At 43.3% G+C, this 25,707-nt stretch overlaps 1 protein-coding gene across 3 annotated transcripts in view; it reads right to left on the bottom strand.

The window, feature by feature from the left end:
* Positions 1-8,490: 8,490 nt before the first annotated feature.
* osbpl5 (oxysterol binding protein-like 5) overlaps positions 8,491-25,707 on the bottom strand; it is a 42,283-nt gene continuing 25,066 nt past the window's right edge. For all 3 annotated transcript variants that reach the window (XM_076088817.1, XM_076088816.1, XM_076088818.1), the window contains 19 exons: positions 25,041-25,112; positions 24,591-24,692; positions 24,096-24,299; positions 23,456-23,540; positions 23,172-23,334; positions 17,012-17,225; positions 16,433-16,617; positions 16,058-16,139; positions 14,914-15,012; positions 14,635-14,731; positions 14,350-14,448; positions 12,515-12,612; positions 12,277-12,366; positions 12,029-12,165; positions 11,592-11,771; positions 11,283-11,412; positions 10,855-10,969; positions 10,666-10,768; positions 8,491-10,244 (listed from right to left, as the gene is read on the bottom strand). In XM_076088817.1, coding sequence (XP_075944932.1) covers positions 10,109-10,244; positions 10,666-10,768; positions 10,855-10,969; positions 11,283-11,412; positions 11,592-11,771; positions 12,029-12,165; positions 12,277-12,366; positions 12,515-12,612; positions 14,350-14,448; positions 14,635-14,731; positions 14,914-15,012; positions 16,058-16,139; positions 16,433-16,617; positions 17,012-17,225; positions 23,172-23,334; positions 23,456-23,540; positions 24,096-24,299; positions 24,591-24,692; positions 25,041-25,112 — 2,391 coding nt within the window. In that variant the 3' untranslated portion in view covers positions 8,491-10,108. The remainder of the gene's footprint in view (positions 10,245-10,665; positions 10,769-10,854; positions 10,970-11,282; positions 11,413-11,591; positions 11,772-12,028; positions 12,166-12,276; positions 12,367-12,514; positions 12,613-14,349; positions 14,449-14,634; positions 14,732-14,913; positions 15,013-16,057; positions 16,140-16,432; positions 16,618-17,011; positions 17,226-23,171; positions 23,335-23,455; positions 23,541-24,095; positions 24,300-24,590; positions 24,693-25,040; positions 25,113-25,707) is intronic.

Below are 25,707 nucleotides of genomic sequence, written 5' to 3'. Positions count from 1 at the left end.
TCCAGCTGACAATCAGTACTGAAATGGGATAGTCCAAATAAAGGAGATACATGTGGCTATTGCTTTGTGGTTGAGTTAGCTGAACATCTTGTATAGGTCTTTCTCACAGCAGACATTGGTGGGTGTCATAGCAGGAAAGGCACAGGTGGAACTGATTACCTTTATGATGGCTTTTGAGGCCGCATGTTCAATACCAGGGGCCTTTGAACCGAGCAGACCCATCATTTATGTGTCATTAATTACACCTGTGTGTTTCATCTTATGACAAGCCAAAATGTTTGCTGTGAGACAGGTCTGATACTTCAAAAACCTGGGACGAAGATGGAACTTTAAACAAAAACTTACAAGACTCACTAATACTCCTCAGACCTGCTCCTGCCCAAAGCTGAATGTATGCAACATTACAGCGCTGTAAGTGGCCGCTTTATAAACCCCCTATAGAAGAAGGAAGTGGGAAGACTAAAGGCTGAAATCAGAGGAAATCCTGTTGGTCATGGCTCAAGGGTCTTTCCCAAGCAGCAGGGGAACTCACAATGGACCTCTCTGTCCTCACTCTGCCCCGAGACTGAGCACAGTGGCAACCTTTTGCCAAATAGGCTACGGTTGTATTGGAGGTCAGCATTAATCAATTTAGACAGCACACTCAAAATGCAGCACAAGCACTCTTCAGCAATGTAAACACAGGCATTTTACACAGACTACGATCTGCACCATGGACCTGGTCAGTGGCAGACTCAGGCCATCTGAGGGACAGGGGCGAAAAAAATGTTTTTAAAAAAGGCACCTGCTCCATGCGGTGGGGTATCAGTACACAGAAAGTACTCCAGAGGGATGGAAGCCGCAGCAACCCTCCTCCCCAGAGTCCACCACCACCTGTTGTCTCGATAGAAATCTGGGACCTCATCCATGAAAAACATCCTTAATCTTTAACATCCTTACTGTCATCACACAGATGTATAAGTGTGATGCCAGTAAGGAAAATAAGCCAGATTTACATATTGAGTAGATCTATCTATCGAAGCTCTCAATTTAGAAAGAGGTTTTTCTCAACTGTTTTCTTCAATCACAACATCTAAAACTGCAAAAAGTGTGTGCCATGACCATTTGCAAAACAGGTCTGAAAGCGCTGCAAGTCACAAAATGTGACTTCTCCCATGCAATGCACCTTGCTGTGTCAACGGCCTCACTGCCCCCTTTTGTTCTCCATCCTGTTTCACAGGAGTCTGAAAACTTGGGCACAGACAGTGAGCCAGGATTTTCACATTTCATTTCATATTCATATTCATTGCAAAATGTAATCTATTTAAGTATATTGGAAACATTTTCCCACGAATGCAGAGGCAAATTATTCTAATGTTTTGTGGATCAGTGTGCATTTGTAAATGTAATTGTGCTCTTTGAGCTCCAGACAGGAAGTTCAAATGATGTCATCTCCTATGGATGTCATCTTTAATGAACGCTCTGCACACAGACACCCAGCAGTATGTTAAAACCATACACACATCCTGGACCAATAGCTAAAAACATGGGCGCAGATGTCTGGCTTTGTCCCCACGAGGTACGCAGATGTGTGTTCACACCAGTTAGAGGTGGGGGTTTGACCAGTGTGAGCTGTGGGAACAGCGGTTTGCGGTGTAGGTTTACGCAACCCCCAAGGAAACATGAAGAAATGACTCCAGCAGGAGAGATGCAGGCAGAGATTAGAGGATGTCAGGTTGGAACATTACATTTCAAAACTGAGATCTTTTCAGATAAAACTTGTTCCACATGCTGTTGAAACAGAGAAATATTAGATGAGCTAGTGCAGTGAATGTGCATGTATGCATACTTATAACAGTACGACATCTACACACACACACACACACACACACACACACACACACACACACACACACACACACACACACAGAAGTCTTTCACAGTGGTTCGGTCCACACAGTCCCTGTTGCACTGAAACAGAATCCCTTTTCTTCAGTCAACGGCCGTCAAGTGGGTGTGCGCGCGGAGCTGTGTGTCGGCTATCTGTGCCAGAGGACAAGGGGCAGTGGCTGGGGCGAGGATGGAGATGTTTGGGGGGTGTAGAGGACATGAAGAGCGGGTGGATTGTTGGGTAATGAGTCACTGGAGCCTCCTTCAAAGCCTGCTCTCCCACCCCCAACGCCCCCTCCAACATTAGAGCAGGGAGGTCCGCTGGAATCTGGGCCTATGGACGGAAGAGCCGAGCGAGCAGGCCACAAACTTTGTGCACACACATGGATAACAGCACACACACATAAACACACTTCTTGTCTCTCTCACTCGGGTCAAGATCTCGCCGCAGACGATGTGGACTCTGCAACAAAAGGCTTCTACGGTAGAAAATCTGAACGTACAGTGTGTACTTGTGTCTGTAAGTGCAATGCAATTTAATTTCTTTCCAGAGTGAAACTGTGGTTTATATGTCTGTGTGCGTGTGTGTGTGTGTGTGTGTGTGTGTGTGTGTGTGTGTGTGTGTGTGTGTGTGTGTGGCTTGATATAGATTACATTTCTTTTGTAAACTCCCGAAGAAATTCTGGTTTATTAAGTAAGATATTTGGTGGTTTTGTCAGTGTCTGTAACTTCCTTGTTGTATTGTCTCTTTCTCTGGAGTATGTTCAAAACAACAACAACAAACTTCCTTGTGTCACATCTCTGTCTTCATGCCGCCGATGATCCCGGTAGCAAGTATGAGGCCTGTATAGGATTTCAAACACACACACACACACATGTACACACCAGCTGTGAGCTCTTGTCACAGCTTTCACTCTCCTGTTTATCAGATCGTGAGCACCTGTTTGACTGACGGATGTAAATGAGAAGAGGCATGAGAGAATGACTGACCAATGCTGGAAGTAGGAAGCAGAGATCAGTCAACTGTCGCTTTTAACGTACGTAAACAAGATATACAGAGGGACAGGATCAAACGCAAACATAATCTTGTCACAACAGAACTATTTTTAGATATCATATTTCATTCTGTGGCTGCAGAATTGCACGCATGCCATATAGGTCAAACAACACTTCTCTTGTGACTCCACAGTTCATAAATTGTTGTGTTTGACCAGACAGAACATGATGGCCTATTTATTCCAAGGAGAAGGTGAAGTGTTGATGGGGCGTGTAGTGATAAATCCCCTCTGAGCGAGTGTGTGTTTGTCTAGTTAAACTGTGGGATGGGCCGAGTGCTCCGGGACAAGACCAGACAGGAGCAGTCGCTTCACATGGAAACCAGGCGGGCGGCACCGCCGCCGTGGCAACAAATCAAAGTGTGACACTGCACAACCGGTAATAACTGTATTTGTGGGTTATGTAATTAATGGTTGATGGTGATTCTCTTACATTAGAACTTAGAGATTTTTCACCACAGCTGTGGATGGAAGTGTTTTTATCATCGGAGGTAAAGAAGGAAGAAGATCGTCTCCGAATCCTCCTCTGTCTGTGTTTTAACAGGTCATGTCTACCTGTCTGCACAAGAGGACCACCCCGCATCCTGTTCCTCGCAATTACATCACATGCTGTTGGCGGTTGGCACAGCAACAGACGAGCAGGGAATTGCTGCAGCTTCCCCAACAAATCGGTACTCGCCTTTAAGAGTTCTCCATTTATAGGGAAATAAATATTCAGCCTTTGAACAATCAAATGGCAAATTTAATGAGATGAAAGAAAAAAGTTTGAGTTTGGTTCAGACAGAGGAGCTGGTCAGGCTCACTAACACTAATGAGATATACAACGTTAGACAGGTTCACACACTGAAAGTGTGTAGTGTAGAGTAGTGTAGTCACCAATCCCAAATGAATCATTGGATTAAATTACATAAAACTGAATGAGGTTAGAATGTAAACCTGAGGGCTTTAAGAGAAGATTAAAATGAAATCAAAGCAACTGGGAGGACTTAAAAACATCAAAAATACTCATTGGGTTTCTTCACTTGAGTAAAATGATCTTGTTTTCTTACTAAGATCTAAATCCAGTAGTGGAAGAAGTAGTCAGGATTACACGTAAAAGTGGCAATACCACACTTTAAAATCAAAATAGTGTATTAAAAGTAAAATGTAACTTGCGGGTACACAAGTAACACCAACATTGAGACTTCCATGTCTAACATTTTGACCCATCAAAATGGTAAAAGCTTTGACAAACAGCAGTACACGGTCTGCTCTGCTATCAGTCGAAAGCTCCAGATGAAGTGGACCTTGAGTGGAACTGTCTTCAGATGTAAAGCCAATGATAAGAAGACCTAAAGTGCTCAGAATAATGGAAAGTTAGAACAACATGCTGATTAAGATCACGGGTTAGGGTCAAAAGTTTCGGAACATGGACCTTGGGTGAAGACTGCTTTGTCAAAAGTGTAAAGTAGCATAAAAAAGAAATACTCAAGTAAAGCACAAGTACGTGTTAATTAAGTAGGCTATACTACTTCAGTTACTGAAGGCGATTTAGTTACTTTCCAATGTGAAAGTCAGAGGAAGAGTTATTGGAAGCCTAACCCTGCCAAGGATTTCAACTACATTTCAGGACTGTGAGAATAAAGATGTCAGCAGTGATTTACTGATTTACAAAGTGGAGTTAACTTAAAATGTATTTCCATTGTCACACACATGAAATTTGACCTCTGGAATCAACCCATCCCAAGCAGTTAGGATGCAGTGGGCTGTTTTAACTGGCCTAGGGAGCAATTTGGGGTTCAGTATCTCGCTGAAGGATACTTTGACATGTGGATTGGGGATCAAACCACCAACCTTGTGATTAAAACATGACCCGCTCTGTCCCCTGAGGTACGGCCGGGACAGCATTTGGTCCTGTGCACAGATAAAGAAATAGACACATGACACACATTGCCTCGAGGTGCACCAGAGTGCCAGACTCCCTCCCTCTGTTCTCCTCCCTCTCCTCTGTTCTCCTCCCTCTCCTCTGTTCTCTGAAAGACAAGTCCAGACAAATCCTCTGTCTCTGCCTCCCTCTTGCATAAACTCGACAGGCCTGAGGCCCTGAGCTGCAACAAAGCACAAATCAGAGCGCAAACATCCAACTTGACTCTTGCTGCTCATGAGCCAAAACAAGCAGAACACACCTCGTTACAGCTGGCCTCTCACTCGCTTACCTGGGGAGAAACAAAGGAGGGCAGGAGGCCATGGCTCATAGAAGGAGAATAAAAGGATTACTTTTAAGTATGGCTTGGTGCCGAAGCTTAAACCCATGACAGCTACTCAAAATGATCTGAATAGACACGTATGCCCATTATAGAAAACCATTTAATTTATTTTCAGACATCTTGATTACTCATATTGCATGATATGATCAGTTTCAAATTGAAAAGAGAGAAAGAGAGAGAGGGTATAGAGTTAGATGAAAATATTGATTCCGCTCCCATGTCTGCACGTTATGTTTGCAGCTACAGCTATAGTAGCAGCAGGTTAGCTTAATAACCAAGCATAAAGACTGAACAGGTCAGCAATGGTTTATTGGCAAGTACGTTACACTTACAAGGAATTTGGCTTGGTGATTGGTGCATAACAATAAACACAGTGTAATAGTAATAAGTCATGATTTAAAAATAAATAAAGAAAAACAAATATGTCCAATAAAATATGGTAAACAAACAAACAAGAGTATGTTAAAACAAGTGTGTTATCAAGTGTATATTAATAGAGAAAGGGTGTGCAACTGTAAGCAATTGCCTTCGGGATGTAAAGTGTCTGAGTCAGTGGGGGTCCCGGGCTTTATTGATGAACCCAACTGCAGATGGGAAGAAACTGTTCTCGTGATGGACCTCAAACTCTGTGAGTTTGAGCAGAGGGGACAGAATGCAGCCTTGGGGGGAACCGCTGTGAAACAACCAGCCTGGCACTGTCCAAAGGTAACAAAATCTGCCAACCAGCACCTTTAAAGCTAACTAATCAACACATCACATATCTTGTTCGTTCATCTGGTCAAAATCTGACACGTAAAAATGTTAATTTGTGGCTTTTTGAGGAGTTATGTGCTGGTCTGGAGTTTAACATGACCAGGCCGAGTGGAGCTTGGATTGGTTATACGGCACAGGGCAGGTAAAATAATGCTTACGGATGATTGCTAAAGAGATAATTTCTTTATTTTATACAAAACTCAGCCGTAAATCATGTTAATTAGTCTATTTTCCAAATATAAACCAGGCAACTAGACATACTGAACACATAAACATCGGAAACAATACTATAGTGTTGCCTATAATCACATATATGTCATGACTTAAGCTGTAAACTATAAACACTTCTGTGGCCACGATTGTGATTATTGGGTTACAAGAAACAAAGTTTTAAAAAGACATACCTTTGCTCTAACCACCACCGACATGTGTGTATTATTGTTTGCTCCAGATAAAAGCAGCTGTAGACATACATATGTAAACTGGGCGATACAGCTTTAACAGGCTGCCCACGGGTGGATCAGTTTTTGGCAGACTATTTGGTAAAGAAATAATCTACTCATGTGCGTTTGTTACACTTTGGTTTTTGTTTGAGCTTTAGAGGAGCTGGTCAGCCGATTTTGTTTGTTGCATTTGTGCTAAGCTAAGCTAAGCTAATTATTGCTAAGCTAACCACGTGTTAGGCAAAAAAAACAAACAAGCAAACATATTTCCAAAAAGGCCAAACTAATTTTCAGCGAGGAGAAATGAATTTAGTCTGGCTGATGTCATATTCTTCCACTTATGTGACTCAGTGTTGTTTTAATGTTTCCCTCAGTGTGTTCATTGATACTGGCAGTGTGGGGGATGCTGTGTGTTAGCAGTATACACCCCTTGCTCGTCCAGTGCCAGGAGAAGTAAACAGACACCAACACGCTTGGAAACAGACAAAGAAGGATCCAGGGCAGGGAAACGGTTACAAACTCACCCACACAAATTGAAAGGAACCTCCTTTGATAGAGTGCTCCCTGCCTGGAAAATAAACACACACACTCTCCTCTGGCCTAATTTGGACTGCTGTCCTTCCGTCAGCCTTACACATTCAATCGGACATCACAATGGCCCAGTGTGCACCCACTCAAAAATCCAGCTAACTGTAGAATAGAAACAAACCACGTGGGATGAGACTGCCCGTTGACCTTTACCCTGCTACCAATCTGCCCACTCTGCTGCTTCAATAGAAAACAAAACATGTGACTATTATTATTATGTTTAGATTCAGCAAAGAGATGGCAGAAATGTGGATTTGCTGGTTAGATCTGAGCTGCTTTGGTTTGGTCATAAAGAGCATATCCAGGGTGACACAGTGAGGAAATGTTTTGGGTTCAATCCTCTTGTTTCAGCAAATGCCTGCAGACTCGATAGCAAAAAATGAAGCCAATTATGAACTCATTCATTTGCTTTAATGGTGTCGATTTAACTTGTATAGTGCGTAGCATTGCTGCAGGCTGCATTAATGTCATTTTGACCCTTGGTACAATACAGGAGTGGCAGTTTCCCGCATAAATAAAAATAAACACATCCACATCTCCTCACAAACCTGCAGGAATTTGCTGGATTTTGAATGAATGCAGCCCAGGGTAAGTTTCACAACGGCCACACAGCAGGGAGACTGACAGCAAGGAGACTTCATGTGCTTCACACAGAAGCACCGGAAAACACACGGTGATGTTATAACCCATCTTCTACCGCTTTGTATGAGACGTTTAAAAGCGCCACATACCCTGAGCCTCGGCCTTGTTTGACCAAATGAGAACAGGCTGCTAACCCTGCTTATTGGCTGAGAGTTAAAGCCCCACGTAGGGTTAAAATGCCCCCAGAAGTGTCCTGAAAACAGCTAAAATAGTTTAGTATGTGATAAAAGTCATAGCAAGTCAGAAAAAGTGAAAAAATGTCATAGCATGTCATAAAAAAGTCAAAAATAACATAGTATAGCATGTCATGAGAAGTAAAAAAAAATGCCATAGTATATTATGGCATAAAAATAAATTAAAAAAATCACAAATTACATGGTATATAAGTAAAAAAAAATCTGTTTAGTTTATCAGATTAAAAAAAATATAGTCAAAGTATAGTAAATCATAAGTAAAAAGACTCATCTGTCATAATTGTAATGGAGGATCATATTTTAAAAACTGATCATACATTTCGTATGAAAATCTTAATCACCACAACTCTAAATAAATGGTCTTAAGTGAAACATACAATATTTAATGGAAATACTTAAGTACAAGTACCTCACGATTGTACTCGAGTAGCAACTTGAGTTACTCATGTACTGTACAGAATAGTACATTACTTGAGTAAATGTATTAAGTTACTTCCCACCAGTTTGTAACCAACACCTGGAAGATGTTTCAGCTCGACTGCTGCGGTGTAGATTTTAAACAGTCCTCAGTTCACACACATCAACATCGCCCTCTGCAGGACACTATTGACTACAGCAGAAACTATTTTGTTCTGTAAAGTGAAGTATTACATTTGTTTTTTTTATACTACAATACATTAATGACAACCAAGTGCAGTGACAGGGTTAAAATGTTTTACTGTAGTGCTACAGTACTCAACAAGTATGAATGGAAACATCGGGCAGCTTCATGTTTACTGTAGTTTCGTTCAATATGACAAAAACATCTGGTATGTAGAATCCCCACGACATGGCAGTAGAGTAGAAAACAGGAAAAGAACAAATGAAGGTGTAAATAAAAGCATTCAAAGAGTCGACTTCCTTCTTGTGCTCTCTGACTCTCTCCCATTGGGTAGATCAGGACTGGCAATGGAGACTGAAATTCAAGGGTTAAAAACCAGTGAAAACCAAGATCACAGATCTGGTTTTGTATAGGACAACCATAATGGCTTACTCGCACACATGTGCTCCTCCACACTCATTCACTCACACACATACGTGACAAACTCACACAACCCTGGGAGAGCAATTGTCGGCCCTGGTCTCCGTCCTCCAAGCTGAAGTAGATTAGGAAAGTCAAGGTTAATCACCCAATAAATACATTCTGAAATCTCTTTTTGAAACACAGACCTCCAGACAAATATATACAAATTGATTCAAAGAAAAAACAAAACGACTCATTACTAAGTGTTTACATCTTAAAACAGACTCTTGAAAGTGGTGTGGACCAAGACGCACACACAAACCCCTTCTATCAGGCCAAAGTACAGAAATCATTTTTCGTGTATTTTCACTCGCTCGCTCTCTATCCCTCCCTCCACACGCTGCCTCTCTATGTAACTGATTGTACACACTAGTGTCGTGGTCTAGACCAAAAGCAGTGCTATGCTATTATCCCTTCTGTTACAGCACTACAGGCACACAAGTACAAAAGACACTCTGTTTGGCTCTCTGCCCTGCCTCGTTCCCATTATCCTTCCATCCTACGCGTCACTACTAACACACACAGTGCTCCCTGTAAACAAGTACTCTTTGTCCTTTCGGATTACAAATACTGTTTTGGTAAAATCATCATCATTAAAAGACGAGACGGAGTGTATTTGAGCATACATTGATACAAAACGCACAGAATTGCACTGTTGGAAGATATTCCTTCTACATTTCTCTTCTTTTTTTGGCTTCAGCATTTAAGGCCCAAATCTGGAGTGGAAAGGGAGTAGGAGAAGTCCAAGCGGTGATCTGCCTGCGCCAATAGGGCCTACTGTAGTGTAGGAACAAACAACACACATACAGGCACGCGAACAGATAAACAGTATTGCAGGGCAATATAAAAAAAGATACTAAGGAATGGTGAAACATCCTCTTTGTCATTTCTTTTTGCAAAATCATTCTTCATACATTTCATTTTTTTATTTAAAATCCTTTCAGCCATGCTCGTCTCTCATCCCTCATTTCTGGTCCAAAGTGTGTGTGTGTGCCGGTGCTATTTCAGTCTGGCTACACTAGGGCGTGCTGTTCCTCTCTGCAGATGACCGACAGGCGGTGGCTGTGGCTGTGTTTATTGCTTTATTGTCCATGCTCCTCCCCTATCAGAGGAACCAAAAAGGGACAAAGTTGCCCTCTAAACACTGATCCGAGGTCTCGGCCCTCATCCGCTGATTGTAGTCTGTGCTTTTTTTCTCCGGAGGGATCTGATGCCAGATCAGTGCCGGAGGGAAACTCCTCCCCGAGGAGCGGGCTCAGGTAAAAACGTAGTTGAGGAGGAGCTGGGAGACGAGCAGGACACAGAGGACGAGACAGTGGCGGCCCGTTAGCGACACGCTGTCGTCTGTTGCTCTCCGACGAGTCAGCTGACGACTCAGAGCCACCAGGTTCCTGCAGAGAGGAGAGGGTCAGCGTGAACAAGGGTTTAACAATGCTCGGCAGGAATTTAATAGAAACAATCGCAATAAAACACAAAACAACCCTCCTACAATGGAAAACTGGTTGTTTCAAGCTCTGAAATGATTCATCATGATAATATGCCAGATATGCCGGATATTTTTGTAACAGATGCGCTGACACCACTTTGTATTCATCCATCAGTGGATAATAATGTGAGTTTCTAATTGTGTTTTGAAAGCATATCATACAATGTCTTTCACTAGCCTTACCCTTAACTTAAACATGACTGTTAACAACTGTTTGCATTTGGGGAAACATGTTTCTTTTCACCAATAACAAAAAAAACATACTCAAGGTGCGACTTCTTAAGACATGTGTGTGTGTGTGCATGTCAATGTGTTTTATTGTTTACCGCTGGATGTCCTGCTGTGTCTTCTGTATGGATGTGATGGAGGCCTCTATCAGGGCAATGTCCTTCACCTCTTTGTTGCACCGTGCACACTGGTTTGAGAATCCTGGGGACATGAGAGGCGAGAACATAAGACTTGTGTAGCACGGTTTAAGATATTGTTAGTTTTGGATGTGTGTGCGCGCGCCTCACCTTCATTGTCCGAGGACTCGTGTGTAGGTTCTGGTGTGGTGCTGCTGCTCTCGGTGTTTTGGCTGCAGCTGGACGGCTGGCTGCTGGCCTTCCTTCGTTTGCCATTCATCTCAGCCTGGGAGGAGGTAGAAGAGTCTTAAGGGCAACTTATTCAAACTTCGCTGCGGACAAAATTGACAATGAAATGCAAGCTGATGCAGCAAAGATGTGGATTAGCTGTCTGGGCATCACTGCAGCAAATATCAAGTGAGAAAGAAAGGGGCCGATCATGCTCGTCAGTGATTTTTCAAACCCCTAAATATCAGGTGCAGCCTGGCTTGACAGGAAGCAGTGCGGCTTTCCCTTTTGATGAAAAGTCAATGGCACGCCCATCAATAATAGATCAACGTTGCTGTAGCTTGGAGGTGTGTGTGATTGGTCTGGCTAACCTTCTGTTGGCTGGCCCAGCTGTGGCTGTAGGAGAGCCCGTTGTGTTGCCTCTGGTTTCTCTCGTGCGTCTGAACCACCCCGTCCTTCTCAAACTGAACCAGACAGCGCTCAGGGTCCCACGGTCGTGTGCTGCCAAACAGGACAACATGATAAGCTGTGGATGCAGTGTCATTTAAATCTGAACATGTCATTGTTGCCATGTTTTCCTCTCCTTACTCTACAGCTCAATTCTTGTTATACTGAAACTAAAAAGGCTGAACAGTGTGTGCCATCTCCTGTGTGTTATTCTGGTGCGAGTGTGTTCATACTCTATGTGCCTGTAGGTCCACTCGGAGGTGACTGGGTCCTGATGGAAAAGTTGTGAGAGCCAGGGTTTGTCTCCCCTTTCCTTGGCCTCTCCCCGCTGAGCCTCCTCCAGCACAAACTTCTCCTGGGTGGCCCTCAGCTGGTCCCGGTCCATGATGGCACTGGTCACATGCTGCCAGAGTCTGCCAGGAGCATATCAAAATGACTTGTACATTCTACGGTTATGTAAATGTCACATAACCCAGCAGCAGTTTTGCTCACTGAAATTCACATACTGACACACATAAATGGAAACCATTGTTAATGTTGTTAATTACATCTACCTGCAAAATGTATGCTGAGAGAAATAAGATGATCGTTTCCTTAAATGACCGACCTTACTAATGACATACATAGGTGACATATGAATAATCTTGAGGAATAAGCATTTGTGGTTTACCTTTCAGACTCAAACTCTCCCTGCTGGTCTATTTGGACCACTTGTCTCTTGAGGCGGCTGCTGCGAATGTCTGTGCTCGGGTTCCACAGCGTCTCCTGCTGGGCCGAGCGCTTCTCGTGAATGAACACCTCGTTGTCCTGAATTCAGCAAAGGCAACACAATGCTTCACTCCCATCCCATCCCAACCCACTGGAAAACATTTATTGGTTTTGTTAATTTCCAGAACGTAACTGGATAAAAGCTCTCACCCAGTGTCCTTCAACGGTGGCCAGTAGCTCCTCTCCCACGTAGATCTTCCCGCTGATCTGATTCACAGAGCAGGGGCCTCCAAGGAAAGGCTGCAGCCAAAGTGTAAACACCTTCACTTCACCTGCTGTTATCTCAGACTGTACAGTATCGAGTTCCACTAATCAAGCAACTATCATAATCTAAGAAAAAAGAACTAGCCAGTGAACATTTACAAATATTACTTGTTGAAAAATGTACCTTGAGTTTGAACTCCAGCTCTGTGAAACATTTGGTTTTCTCACACTCAATGGTAACCTTCCCACCCAGCTCCAGTGTCATAGTGCCGTACAGGATCCCTACAGGAGGCACGGATACAGTATTACAGCATCAGAACAACAGCACGAGGAGAATAACTAAATCCTGTTGGAAGCTGCAGATAAATCATACCATTCCCTGAGTGGACGCACGGCTGAGAAAATGATTTATGATCTAGTGCCTCCACGGCAGACTATTCTCAGTGAGAGGGGTCTGCAGTGAAGTAAGCAACCCGTCTTGAAACCAAACCTCGCCTCTTTATAACATTCATAACTATGTTTTCATCAGTGTATAATGACTGGAAATTCTTATCTACATCTACCAAGTCTGCCATGTTGCAGTGCCATGTTTCTACGGTAGCCCAGAGCGGACAACCCAAACGCTGGCTCTAAAGAGAGCCTTTAACATTTTCACTTAAGGCCACCATGCCACTAAATCCTACACACTGGTCCTTTAAGTAAAAGTAATACCAGAGTGTAAAAATACTCTGTTAAATGTTACTAAATCAAAACCAAGTATGAACATCAAAATATATTCAAAGTACCAAAAGTAAAAGCATTCATTATGCTGAATAGCCCATTACAGAATACTATATGCTATATTGTTTATACTTATTGATGCATTAATGTGTTCATCACTTTCATCTTGCAGCTTGTAAAGATGGAGCTAATTAACTACTATATATACTTAATAATTATATACTACTTAATAAAACATAGTTTAAGTTGAATTATGGTCTGTATCAAGACTCGAGTAATTAATATTGTCAAATATATGGAGTGAAGTAAAAAGTGCAATATTTACCACGAGATGTAGCGAAGTAGAAGTATAAAGTGGTGTATTCTTTAGACAGAGTAGACATTGTAACAACGTTACAGGATTTATTTTAATTGATTAGTAGTGCCAGAGGTCTCTTAAGAAAAAGAACCTCGTGCACTCACTATATCCTATCTGCCCCCGAGAAACTGGACGAGCTTCTGTTTTCCAAGCCTCTCAACAACTTCCTATCCTTTCTGTAATACATAGGGTGCTTACAGTTTGTGTCCTTGTTTTCATTGACTCACAATTGTAATTGAATAACACTGTGGTGGCTGGGCGTGGTTGGGCGTAGCTGCAGAGGGGACAGAGTGGGGGGGGAAGTGGTTCAGGGAACGGTGCCGTGAAGAGGCTTGATTAGCCGCAGCTGAAACTGATCCTTGATTGCCTCTCTCGTATATAAACATTAGTAGGGACGGAGAGAGAGGTAAGCAGGAGACACAGGAGCTGACAGGGCGTTCGTCAGGATCGTCTGTCTTGTCTGTGTCTCCTGCTTACCTCTCTCTCCGTCCCTACTAATGTTTATATACGAGAGAGACAATCAAGGATCAGTTTCAGCTGCGGCTAATCAAGCCTCTTCACGGCACCGTTCCCTGAACCACTCCCCCCCCGCACACACACTCTGTCCCCTCTGCAGCTGCACCCAGCCACGCCCAGCCACCACAAACACATTATAAATAACATATATCAACCATGTAATTAGCTGGCAAATGGATCCAATAGTATTCAAGAGGACAGTGAAGGTGACCGTTGCGTTTCATATTAAGAAAATTGGATTGTTATTAATATAACAGGATTAAGAGGGACAGCAACACCAAAATTGACCTTTTGTTCCCATTTAGAAAGTTTAAACAATGTAAGGCAATAAAAATTGCCTTGTATTTTGGGAAACCTACTGACAATGTTTACATAGAAACAAGGACACGGAGAGACAATGAATGGTGATGGTCAACAATAGTTACCTTTGCAGTGAGCGTACGGCATGGTGATGACGTACTCCTCGTCCCGGCCCAGGAACAGCAGCCTGGCTTTGCCATCCAGAATAGCTGACAGAGAGTTACCTACAACAGCAGGAGAGTGAAGCACCTAATTAATACCACGGCAGGGTTCTGGTATCGGTACTTGTATTGTCATTTCTTTAAACGATACACAGCCGTGACCACATTGCTGTGCCCTTGCATTACTTTAAATGCATGTCTATTGGTTACATTGGACAAACAGATTACATATTGTAGTGTGCTGTGTACCATAGAACTTGGATTTGGCCAGGATGCTCCCATTGATTGAAAACCCATCCTTCCTATTGCAGACATAAAAGGCAGAGATGGGCGGGTGATGGGACACCTGGCAGGGGAAAGAGAGAGAGATTAGAGCAGCAGTGTGAGAAAAAGAGGCGTCAGGTCCCCGAGCACATATTCATTTTAGACTTGCTGCATTTCACAGGTTTGTGCTCCGTGAAACACTTCACACAAGGGAAGAATCATGTCCTGTGCATTTACACCTTCTAGCTATGAATCTGGTTTCACCTGTTCAGCTATGTAGAAAGTGCAGCTGTCGGTTTGAGGATGAAGCCAGCAACAGCGAAACGTTTCCCCCAAGATTGGGTTGTAAGGCTTCTTCAGACCCTGGAGAATGCAAACACATACAATCACATTAGTATCAATGTAAGCATCTTCTGAGACAGGGACACTGTGTCACCTGATGGTGAGGACCAGTTACATTGCAGATGATCACAGGATCAAACTGAGATTTAAACAGTTAAGTCACAGATAATAAGCATCACCAAAGAACACATTACCAATAGTCTGGACTCAATAATTCAGCAGAGAATAATGTTCATCATTGCATGAAGAAAGTCCTGTAGATGTCCTAATAATGATCAAGTTTCTACGCATCCATCTCCAGTGAGCCTCCTCGAGGTAGTCCGCCCAGAAACTGTTGAGCAAGCCCAACTTCATTTAGAGGCGTTAGCTGCTGGCTTATGTTGACTGTTTTGCTGTCTCTGAGGAAATAAATTCCTAACGAGTGGAATGAAGTGGGAAGTGTATCCTGACGTTTTCACTGTAGAAATCGACCCGGAACAGAGTGATTTGTCAAGCGGCAAAGAAATTCAGTGTTAGAGAATTTCATATTAGAAGGTGGTGAGACCAACAAGGGCAGCGCTAAAAAAAAAAAAAAGCTAACATTCAAAGACTGTCTGTCTCCCAGTCCTCCCAAAACAAGCGCTTCCGAGACCCTGACAGCAGAGAACCAAACAGCTGAATCCTCTGGGTACTGCTGATCTTTGAGATGGTAAAATGGAATTCAAAAGACCTCTACGCTAGTTATTATCTCCGCCATGAGAATCATGCAATCACTTGCGTGTGTATGCGTGCACACTCTACTGAGTGCACCTCGCTAGTTATTTAAGATTTACTGTATTTTATTAATTAATACTAATTAATTAATTTGAAAAATAAGTGTTCTTCATTATTTTGTTTTTACTGATTAACTGTCAGATTCTTTATGTAAAAATACTTAAGAGTTAATTATGCAATAGCTGCCAACCCATCATCTTTAAAAACTCTGTACCCCAGAACAGGTGTTGCATCTTATAATCAGGGTTTTCCTATATTTGGTGAGACTATGATGAGAAAGGGCCACCTGGGACAATAATGAATCAAATCTTACCTTGGGCTTCTTGTAGAAGCCAGACAAGTACCATCGCAACACCTGCTTGATCCGACCATACGCACTCTCCTCCAGTGTAGCTCTGTGGCAGAAAAGATGGTGAAGGAGACACAATTATGACAAGAAAATCAGACAAATAATAATTACAGGCTTCATCTCATTTTGAAGGAAAATGTGCACGATCTTTTGCACACACACACAAACACACACACAATAGTCAGGGGTAAAAGGGGGATTTGGCAGGTGGGGGAACCCTAACGGCATTGACATTATTATGCCAATCAGATTCACTTGTTTATCGAAGATACCGGAGGGCCATTCCGCATCGTTGCGGCCCACTTTAACCTCTAAGTATAGTGATTTTAAAATACTGACTGTGATAGCAGGTCAGCGTGGTAGTAATAGTCAGACAGCTTGTCCAGGAAAGAGCGGGGCTCCAGGATGAAGGTGGGCAGCACCACCTTGGACAGGTCCATGCCCGGCCGCAGCTGCTTCAGCAGGGTCCAGATCAGACTCTTGTTCTCCTCTGATACGGTCTCTACCTGGGACGCCTCGCCAGCCTGAAGTAACACAGACATGAGTGCTCGTTAATGAGGGTTACCTATAGCCACATTGATGGCTCTCCGGTCAGGGTTGAGCAGCTGGGACATGCAAAGAGAGAATTACCCAAAGGCAAGCAGTTACGTTTTAATTAAATATTGGGCCAGAGCAGGTAAGAGAAGGTGATGAATTGAACAATGGTGGATACAGGATGCCTGGAGTAGAAAACAGTGCTTTCACAACCCGACAGAATACTTGGATCATTCAAAACACTGAAGATGCATTTATTTTTACATTTTCTTGCTGCTATTTTGAACATAAAAAGGTAAAAACTACTGTGAGGGAACTGTAACTCGAACAAAACAAGACAGAGCGAGCTGCATAAATACGGTAGCTGTAAAACCAGCCACTCACCTCAGCCATCTCCTCTGTGCTCTGCTCTACATAGGCTGTGGCCTGTGGCCCTGGGGACAGCTCGTCCGATTGGTCCATGTCACTCTCCCCTGTCAGCCTTCCACCGTTCTCATTGGCCGGGGTGTCCCAGTCATCATGAGCCTCGCGCTCCGATTTGTCCGAAAAGCCGTCATGCTCCATGTGGTGATTGCCCAGCAGCGCGCTGTCGTTCAACCTAACAGAAACAGAAGAGAAGACAACACCAAGGTTATAATATTAATAAGCATCCCTGTTCACAGGATGGTAGATCCCCTAAAAAAACAAAAACTGTGCGCTGACCTTTGACAGGTCGCATCTTAATAGATTTGAATTGGTATCATATGGAGCTCTCATGATGTCAGCAAGTCGTTACAAGGAGTTATTTAATCGAGAGTAGCTTGAGGAAGTGTTAATGACCGTTATTAGACATTAAAGATGAGTAAAGTCACAATGTAATGATCACAAACGTCTGCCTGTGTGTACAGCAAATGCGAATGGGGAACCTGTGGGTTATTTTCCTTCACCTATATAAAGTTCTGTAGGCCTACTGTTATTAGTTGCCTGTAATTATAAACACAGGATATGAATAGGATATATTATTGTTATTGTTTTGGTTGAGCTGTTTTGCATAAATTGTGTCCGGGGGGGAGTGACGCGAGAGAAGTTTGTGCGCACAGACCGGAAGCAAGCTGCGTTCAGTGGACTCGGGAGAGCACGGTTTGCCGGCGATTGCTCAGCCAAGGATCCGAAGCAAGCGTTTCATGGATTATTGGGCTGGAGTGTTCTCTGGGAACGGCACAGAGGGCCACCATCGGGACGCGCTGTGGCGAGGTAGCGCGGGTTCGGTGGACAAAGTGACCGCGGCGTCTCGCCACGCTTCCGCCGGTTATTGACTTTGCCTCGGGGATTGTTTTTTCATCGGACTGTTTTTCGTTACCTTCAAGGAACTTTTGAACTAATGGGACTCGGGGTTTGGGGTGATCGTTGTTATGAATGCTAAATTTATTGTGCCGTAGTACGGCGGGAGCCTCGCGGTTATTTTGGTTTTGTTTGTTCGTATGCCGAATGAATATTGATTTATATTAATATACTGTATTACATTTACCTGGCAGTGTGGTTTCTTTGGCGTCTGGTGTGGTCTACCCTCATAATAGAGAGATCATTTCAGCGTGGGTTTGAACCTTCCACCCTGTTAATCAGGCAGATATAGACTCTGTAAACCTGCTAATATCAGATCCGCCCGTGCCCTTAATTTTAGAGTATGTACTTTTCCCTTTTAGGTTTATATAATTAGGTGAATTGTTACAACATGACATTACAAACATCTCGTTCAATTTTGCTTCAGTGCTGCCGAAGCTTTGTTGATTGCTTCTCCAGTAAGGCGATCTATAAACGGCTCAAACGTAAACAAAAACTGAAATTACCTGCGATGAACCTTCAAGGATCTGACTGGCCTCACACTGTGGATTGAATATGCAATCAAATCTTCTCCTTCTCCTGGCTATGATGAGTAAGGCCACTGCGTCAGAGACATCCACTATAACAATCTGGCTGACCTGGATCTATTCAGTTAATGTGACCCGTCTGGTTGCCAAGACAACCACAACAACGTCTCATCCTTATTCATCTCCCATTCACTGGGTCTGACTGACTGCTAGAAAATTAGGGTAAACAAACGGGGTACATGTGTGCGTGTACTTTTATGTTAAGTACATGCATACATATATGCTGCATGCACACGCACACACCCACAAAGTTGAGAACTGGATCCGATGCTGATCCTGTATTTTCTCAATGTGTAACGTGCTAGTCTTGGACACATCAAACCCAGAGCACAGATCTGTCAGCACTCTAACAACCACAAAAAAAGTTGGAAAAAAAAAAAAAGGGAACACGGTGAAGAAAGTCACGCATCAGCTTTTAAATAGCCAAAGACAGGAAAAGCAAGAATGAGAGAAGGGATGGGGGGTGGGGAGATAGCTAATAGGGAACATCATGGTTCCAATCCTTCAGCCATTTCACAAGTCAAACAGTGGATGTCTGTGTACTCTGGTGGGTGCACGTGTCCAAGAACATACTCAAGGGGACTCACAAGCAGACGGACACGCATATGAAAGCAGGTCTTACTCATAAGATGCATACTCAAAAGGTTTTACGTCAGATATTTCACAGATCCTCCACACTTGGGATCTTAACAAACACAGTCAAACATTGGGAGTCAGATGAAGGTACAGGTAGTGTGTCGTGGGCTATGAAAACCACATTCAGTTATGGGATTGTGCTCACAGACAACAATGAAACAGCTTATTTTCTCCAAACCCACAATGGAAGGGAGTTCGGTTTTCAAAATGCCCGAGGGCTCGACAGACAAGCACAGTCACATTCTCGCGCGCACTCTGTGAATCACTAACCGACCAGTAACGTTATTTAATAACCCAAACACGCCCTGGTACAGAGGTGGCTTTCCTTACCTCAAAGACATACAGCATACAGACAAACTCTTCCTCAGGAAACAGAACGCCAACGATGATTTCCCCAGTAAATCCAAACACAAGCGCCGTCCTTCCTTATCTCCTCTCTTTCGTGTGTGTGTGTGTGAATGTTTTTGATCCAGTCACTAAAAAGGTGCACATTCGTTTCCTAGACTCTGGCACACCTGCTTCCTGGATGTGTGCGTGTGCATATTCCTGTGTCCCAATGTGTCTGTATGTATGTGTGTGGGCGGGCTTGCGACGGCTGTGTCTGCCGTCTCTTTCTGCCTGGTGTATGGCTCTCATTCTACTTCATCTTCCTGCTCCTCTGTCAGTCATGTGACTGCAGGGGCTGCGGTGACTGGCCGGGAGAGAAACAGGAGAGGAGGGAGAGCTGAGATGGATGTCCAGAGGGAGGGTACAGCCATGGAGGAGGGGAGGAGGGGATGTCTAATGTGCAAGGTAAACAGCACACAAACAGCAACGCCCACGTTCAAGAGGAAATGCAAAAGATAACTATAATAGATATGTAACATGTAAAAAGCATTAAAACAAACGGCAGATTGCATTATAAGACTTGGTGTGGCTGATAGTTACATAGCTTATTTTATTTTTTATTCACATTTATATGGTTCCGGACACCTATGGGTGTTAGCTGCCTTGCAGATTAAATGCTGAGTAATAACTACTTGTTCTAATTGTCACTATTTAGGAAATTATTTCAGAATCTGGATAGAATTTAAAAAGCTGCTAATTAAGCTGTATTGTGACATTTTTTATAGACAATATAAATGTCAAATCTAAGGCTTGAAAAACCTCATTCAACAGCATAAATCACTGTGTGGAAGACATCTCCACACTCCTCCAAGACTTCTATCCTGCTAGTATAATTAATACTCTTTCTAGTGCCCAATAAAGCACATTTTAACCAGTTTTACAAGGTGCTACTTTATACACTTCATAAATGGTAGTCTTCCGACCACTCAAAGCGCTGTACTCTAAATGTCAGCATACACACACACATTCAGACTCTGATGGCAGAGGCTGCCATCAGGATCTAAACGAATGCAAATTCACGCACACATTTGGTATTTAGTGTCTTGCCCAAGGACACTTTGACATGTGGACTAGAGGAGCCAGAGATCGAACCGCAGATCTTGCGTTTAGAGGCCACAGAAACCCCAGAAGTTGAGAGGCACAAACTAAGGCAAAATCCCACTATGCTCCCACTGATCCAGCACAGGAGAAAAGAGTCACAGTGCTCCTATGTCATCATATGCTACATTTCCTCAATGAAAAATGATACACCACAAAAAAACAGCTAGTCTCTCTTAAGCTCCTCCCTCTCTGTTTTTGTGTCACACATATACAGCATATGTGCTCAGCTTTACTAATAAAGCAAAATAAAACTGTGGCTAATTTTAGCAGAAGCTAAATTTAGATTCCATTTGCAGAGTTAGGTATTTTCTAGGATAAATGAGGTACAATAGGCAGAGAGGCTGCAGTAGCTACAAGAGGAGATGGTTTTCAACAGAGGCCACAAGACTAAATGTAAATGTTTAACAATGGTCGAAAGATGGTCGCCTGGAGAGATTCAAGGTATGAATATGATTTTTAATTGCAGGATCGCCTGTTTTTCCTTCATGCTGTCACTGTCTTTGTGTTGATGTCACAGCATGGCATAAAGTATGCATGACCGCCTCTATCATGTATACATCAAGTAGTAGTTGGTACGTGTTCATACTGTCTTGGGAAAACCACACATAATATTGGCGAAATAAATTCATTTTTCTTACATTTCTTTTAAATAATGCAGCCTTCTACCTATAGATTCCAAGTATGAGCATGTATCTTGAGTACTCGAGAGTGATACAAATATAACTACGGTTCTATGAATTCTGGATGACCACCAGATCGCGGTGCTTTAGCACTGGAAACCATTGCCTCCCCGGCCAGTTTGGGGCTACTAGCAGTAGTTTGTGGCATTCAGCATCATCCGAATGAGTGGAATTGGAGGGAAGGCATACAGAGGGCAGGCTGGCCAAGCATGAGCTAAGGCGTCCTGTCCCTGAGGACTGGTTCTCTTTATTAGGAAGTCCCAGAGGGGACAATGCGTTGATATCTCTGAGGCAAAGACGTCCAACTACATCTGGATGGAGCCTCCAGTCTCCCTGTGGCAGCCCCTGGCGGGACAGCATATCTGATACAATGTTCTGCGCCCCTGGGAGATGAATGACCTTGAGGCTCAGGAAGTAGGGAAATGCCCACGTAAGGAGCTGTTATGACCCTGGCAGACCCTGCCTGGACCTGGTGCATGCCTGATGATTGATATAATACACCTCTGCTTCACGCTGCATCCTCCCTTAATGGTCCAAACTGCACCCCAGCCCAATAGAGAGGCGTTTGTCTCCACCACCTCTTGGTGGGAAGGGATTACTCTTCAAGGAACCCCCTTGGTAAGATACAGTGTTCTATATGCCTGCTGCTATGTTAGAACTCCTAGCAAGGAGATCATCAATCAGTCAACACTGAGGATGGGGGCAGTGGGCATCAGGTCTGAGAGCCTCATCTGGTGACACTATTTGGGGTCATACGATCTAAGCCATAACTTCCTGGGTCCTGCATTGCAGACAACTTCCTGCAATCACTAGTCGGATGGGAGAACAATTTAGGGTCTAACCAGCACTTGTGGAGCTCTTCAATATAGGGCTTAGAAGGAGGGACTGAAAAGGGAGAGGCCTGTGGCATCTGCCTGAAAAAAGTACTCGAAGGAGCCGCTGCCACAGGAGCTTCATCCAGCCCTAGGCGTGCTAAAGCTTTCCAAATAGCTGGCTTCATTGTGGCATGGCCAGCCTCTGATCCATGTACCTACCATCAGAACCCTGAGAAAAAGCATCAGATGCCCTGGAGGTTGTATCTCTATCATCATTGTGCCCCTTATCTGTAAACAGACTGCAGGACGCTGCAGTTGATTGTACATCATCCTCTTGACAAGGCAAGTCCCTTGTGGCGGAGTCACCCCAGGGAGCTGGCCATCTATTATCAGGCTGAATATTAAGCAGGATCTCTTTAATCTGAGCAAACTCTGATGAAAGACTGCCAACCTTGAGAGCCAAAGCGTCAGCTTTCCTTACTATTTTTGGTGGAACACGTGAGACCGCCTTAAACCCCTTAGGTGTTGTTGGGTCTGCAGTCACACGAGCAGGCGGCAGCTTAGTTTCACCACCTATCTTTGAAAGTCTTGCCATTCTTACTGACAGTGGAACAAATCTACAGATCACACAAGGGTCGTCGGGTATGCCCACCCTGAGGTGCTCGATTACCAGACAGGCCGGGCACTAACCATAGCCATCTTAAGTGTGGAGGGAGTTACAGACATGCGAGTTCAACATGTCATGAAGTGGGTCAGTCACAAAGAATAAACACTGACTAGATGAGTAACATAAAAACAGTACACAGCCAATTTACTGAAGTATAGACTGCATAAATAAGTCAGCAGAAATGCATCCGGTAAAATTACCAACAGTCTTGCGAGTAAATTGCCGTGCAACAACTTGGAGTTTGATTACAGGAAACATAAATCATCCAATGACAACTAATACATGTAAGATGGAGATAAATGATGTGTGAGGCGCTTTAAGTGTATGCAGCTGTATGAGTGTAGTACTTACTGTAGCAGCTCTGCATCAGTGAGTGCAGTAGACTGCAGCAGGTGGAGTATATGGGAGGACTCTGACGGTGTGCTTATATCTCCTTCTTTCCCACCTTTGGCTGTCAGCTTGTAGAGGCTGGAGCAGCTGAGAGCCAGCTCCAAGGCATCCATCCAGCACCGCCCTGGAGAGACGGGCACATTTTAGAGACGGGAAGGAGCGCATTCAATGAATCCTGCTCGTAAAAAATAAATACACTAGAATGTACATTTCCAACTAAAAAAACGACCAGACACACGCCTCACCGTCGGACTCAGATGCTGCTCTGAAGATCAGGTAGTTGCTGGGTAGAGGCTGCGTGATGGATCCAACGTTCTCTCCTTTGGGACCCTGAGCACATGGATGAAACAGTGAGTCACGCTTCATGCCATTTCAGTCATGTTGCACCAACAGAAGCAAATGGCTCTCTCAAGGCCTGTGAGCATAATGGAGCACTAAACAGTATAATTATCACTTCAAAATGCAAACTATTGGGTGAAACAAAGTGAAAGGTGGAAATAAAAGCACAGACAACACAGAGTCAACATACGCTACAAAATTAACAGAAATTAAATATAATTATAGATAAAATTGCTTTTGTTTTAATCTTGCACTGCAAGTAAACCCTGCATTTTCACTCCGCGTTGCTAAATCTGTTTTAAAAAAAAAAATAAACTCCAGTCATGACAACGAAAAAAACGCTTTCTGTACAGCTTCGATGCTGGTTAGACCATTTTCTCTTCTTGTATTTTGCAAAAAACACAATCAGATTTAATCGAAACCAACATCTAAATATAGAAACTGAATAGTTTCATTTAGATCTTAGTCTGTCTCACTGTGATGAATAGCGAGGCAGACTGAAGTCTGTAGACATGTTGATCATCTGTTATTACAAACATGTCTGACCTTGAAAGCCCAGATGGATTTGTCCAGTGGGTGATAGAGCTTGAAGCAGAAGCCGTCCTTCTTGGAGGGTCTCTCAATCAGCTTGCAAGCACTGAGCAGGACGGTGCCCACCCAGTGGTCCGCTTTGGGGGTCTTATAGATCAAAAGAACTCCGGGCTTCAGTGCACACCACAGCTTGGTCCAACTCTTCAACGAGCCACGGATCTAAAGGAGGCCAACGGGTGAGATAGGAGGACATTTTAGTATCAGACACTAATGGGAACACATGAAATATGATGTTGCTTGTGTGATCCACAGTCTACCGCTTATCTGGGGCAAAAAAGGCTAAACGTGAATACATTCTGAGCTGTAGATACTTTCATTGTTCCATGATTATTTGTAACAAGGAAGTTACAACTAGGATGATAACTAGCAAAAGGCATAAATGACAGATGATACAAAGTCTGAATAGTGTGTCTCTACACGATGTAGTAGCTCTAATGAACACCCCCATACCTTCAGCCAGTTGGACATGATGACAACACTGGGATCCTTTAGTGCACTAAATAGTTCCTTAGCTGCCCGTTTCTTCTCTTGTCTGTAGTTCTGCTTTTGGAGCTGTGAAACAGGAAAGAAACCAACCGATGAATGAGTCATCAGTGTTACTGGTCGGGGGACTGATCTGACAGTAACACTAGATGGTAGCAGAGTTAACCAAATGCTTACAATCACGCTGTTGTCTTTGGTTAATCATCAACATGATTCATTGTTGATCGTTTGAAATAAACAAAGGGGTACACATTTAAAATACAAAAAAGGTTCCCAAATGTCTCATGTATTATTATCCCACTGAGTTTAGACAGAGATACTGAAGAGCTAAATCACACGCACTTTATGACTCTTCCAATTGCACAATAACGCTCAACATTTTTGCACAACCGTCTCATGTAAGGAAGTGATTTGTACCTTAAGAGACTCCTTACGGGCCAGCTTCTCTGTGGGGGAGGGGCAGTCCTTCTCGACACCATTTAACACAGACTGAAGGAGGGAGGAGAGGAGACAGTCAAGCGAGGATGAAGAGGAGGGAGATTTAAAAGACAAATGCTGTCATCTATTGCAACTTCTGTGGAGATTTAGTTTACTAGATCTAGATTAATGATCTCACTAACAATCTCTCAACATTCTAGAAAAAAAACAACATTCGGGACGACATTTTAGAATAGAAGGGCACTACCCTTTTAGACAAACAATTTACAGTTGTGATGTACTGCCACAAGTTGACTGGCTTGCATTATGAACCCAAAATGTAATTGTTCCCTTAGCCGTGTAGCTCATCTGATTTGCCATAACTTTGTATAAAGCAGGCGGGTGGCCCTTTCAGTTCATTTAGCAGGCAGTTCTGGTGTTGTGACCACAAACTTCCTTAGTAAGAGATCAAAGGGAGATAGAGACTAGCGCCTCAGCAGTAAATTATACTGCGGTTTCCCCATGATATATATTTGCATTACAACTGGTTCTGTATGCACTGAATGAATATGACTTACCATAGTAATTGGTGAGCAAACACGCGTTTAGTCTTTTCTATTTGTGTTAAAAGAAGCTATTCAAAAAAAGCGTCGTACACTATTACATC

This window comes from Anarhichas minor, unplaced genomic scaffold (assembly GCF_050575085.1).
Source record: "Anarhichas minor isolate MPS153535 unplaced genomic scaffold, ASM5057508v1 ptg000011l, whole genome shotgun sequence".
In the NCBI taxonomy this organism is placed as follows: domain Eukaryota; kingdom Metazoa; phylum Chordata; class Actinopteri; order Perciformes; family Anarhichadidae; genus Anarhichas; species Anarhichas minor.
This window is presented reverse-complemented; position numbering and strand designations above follow the sequence as displayed.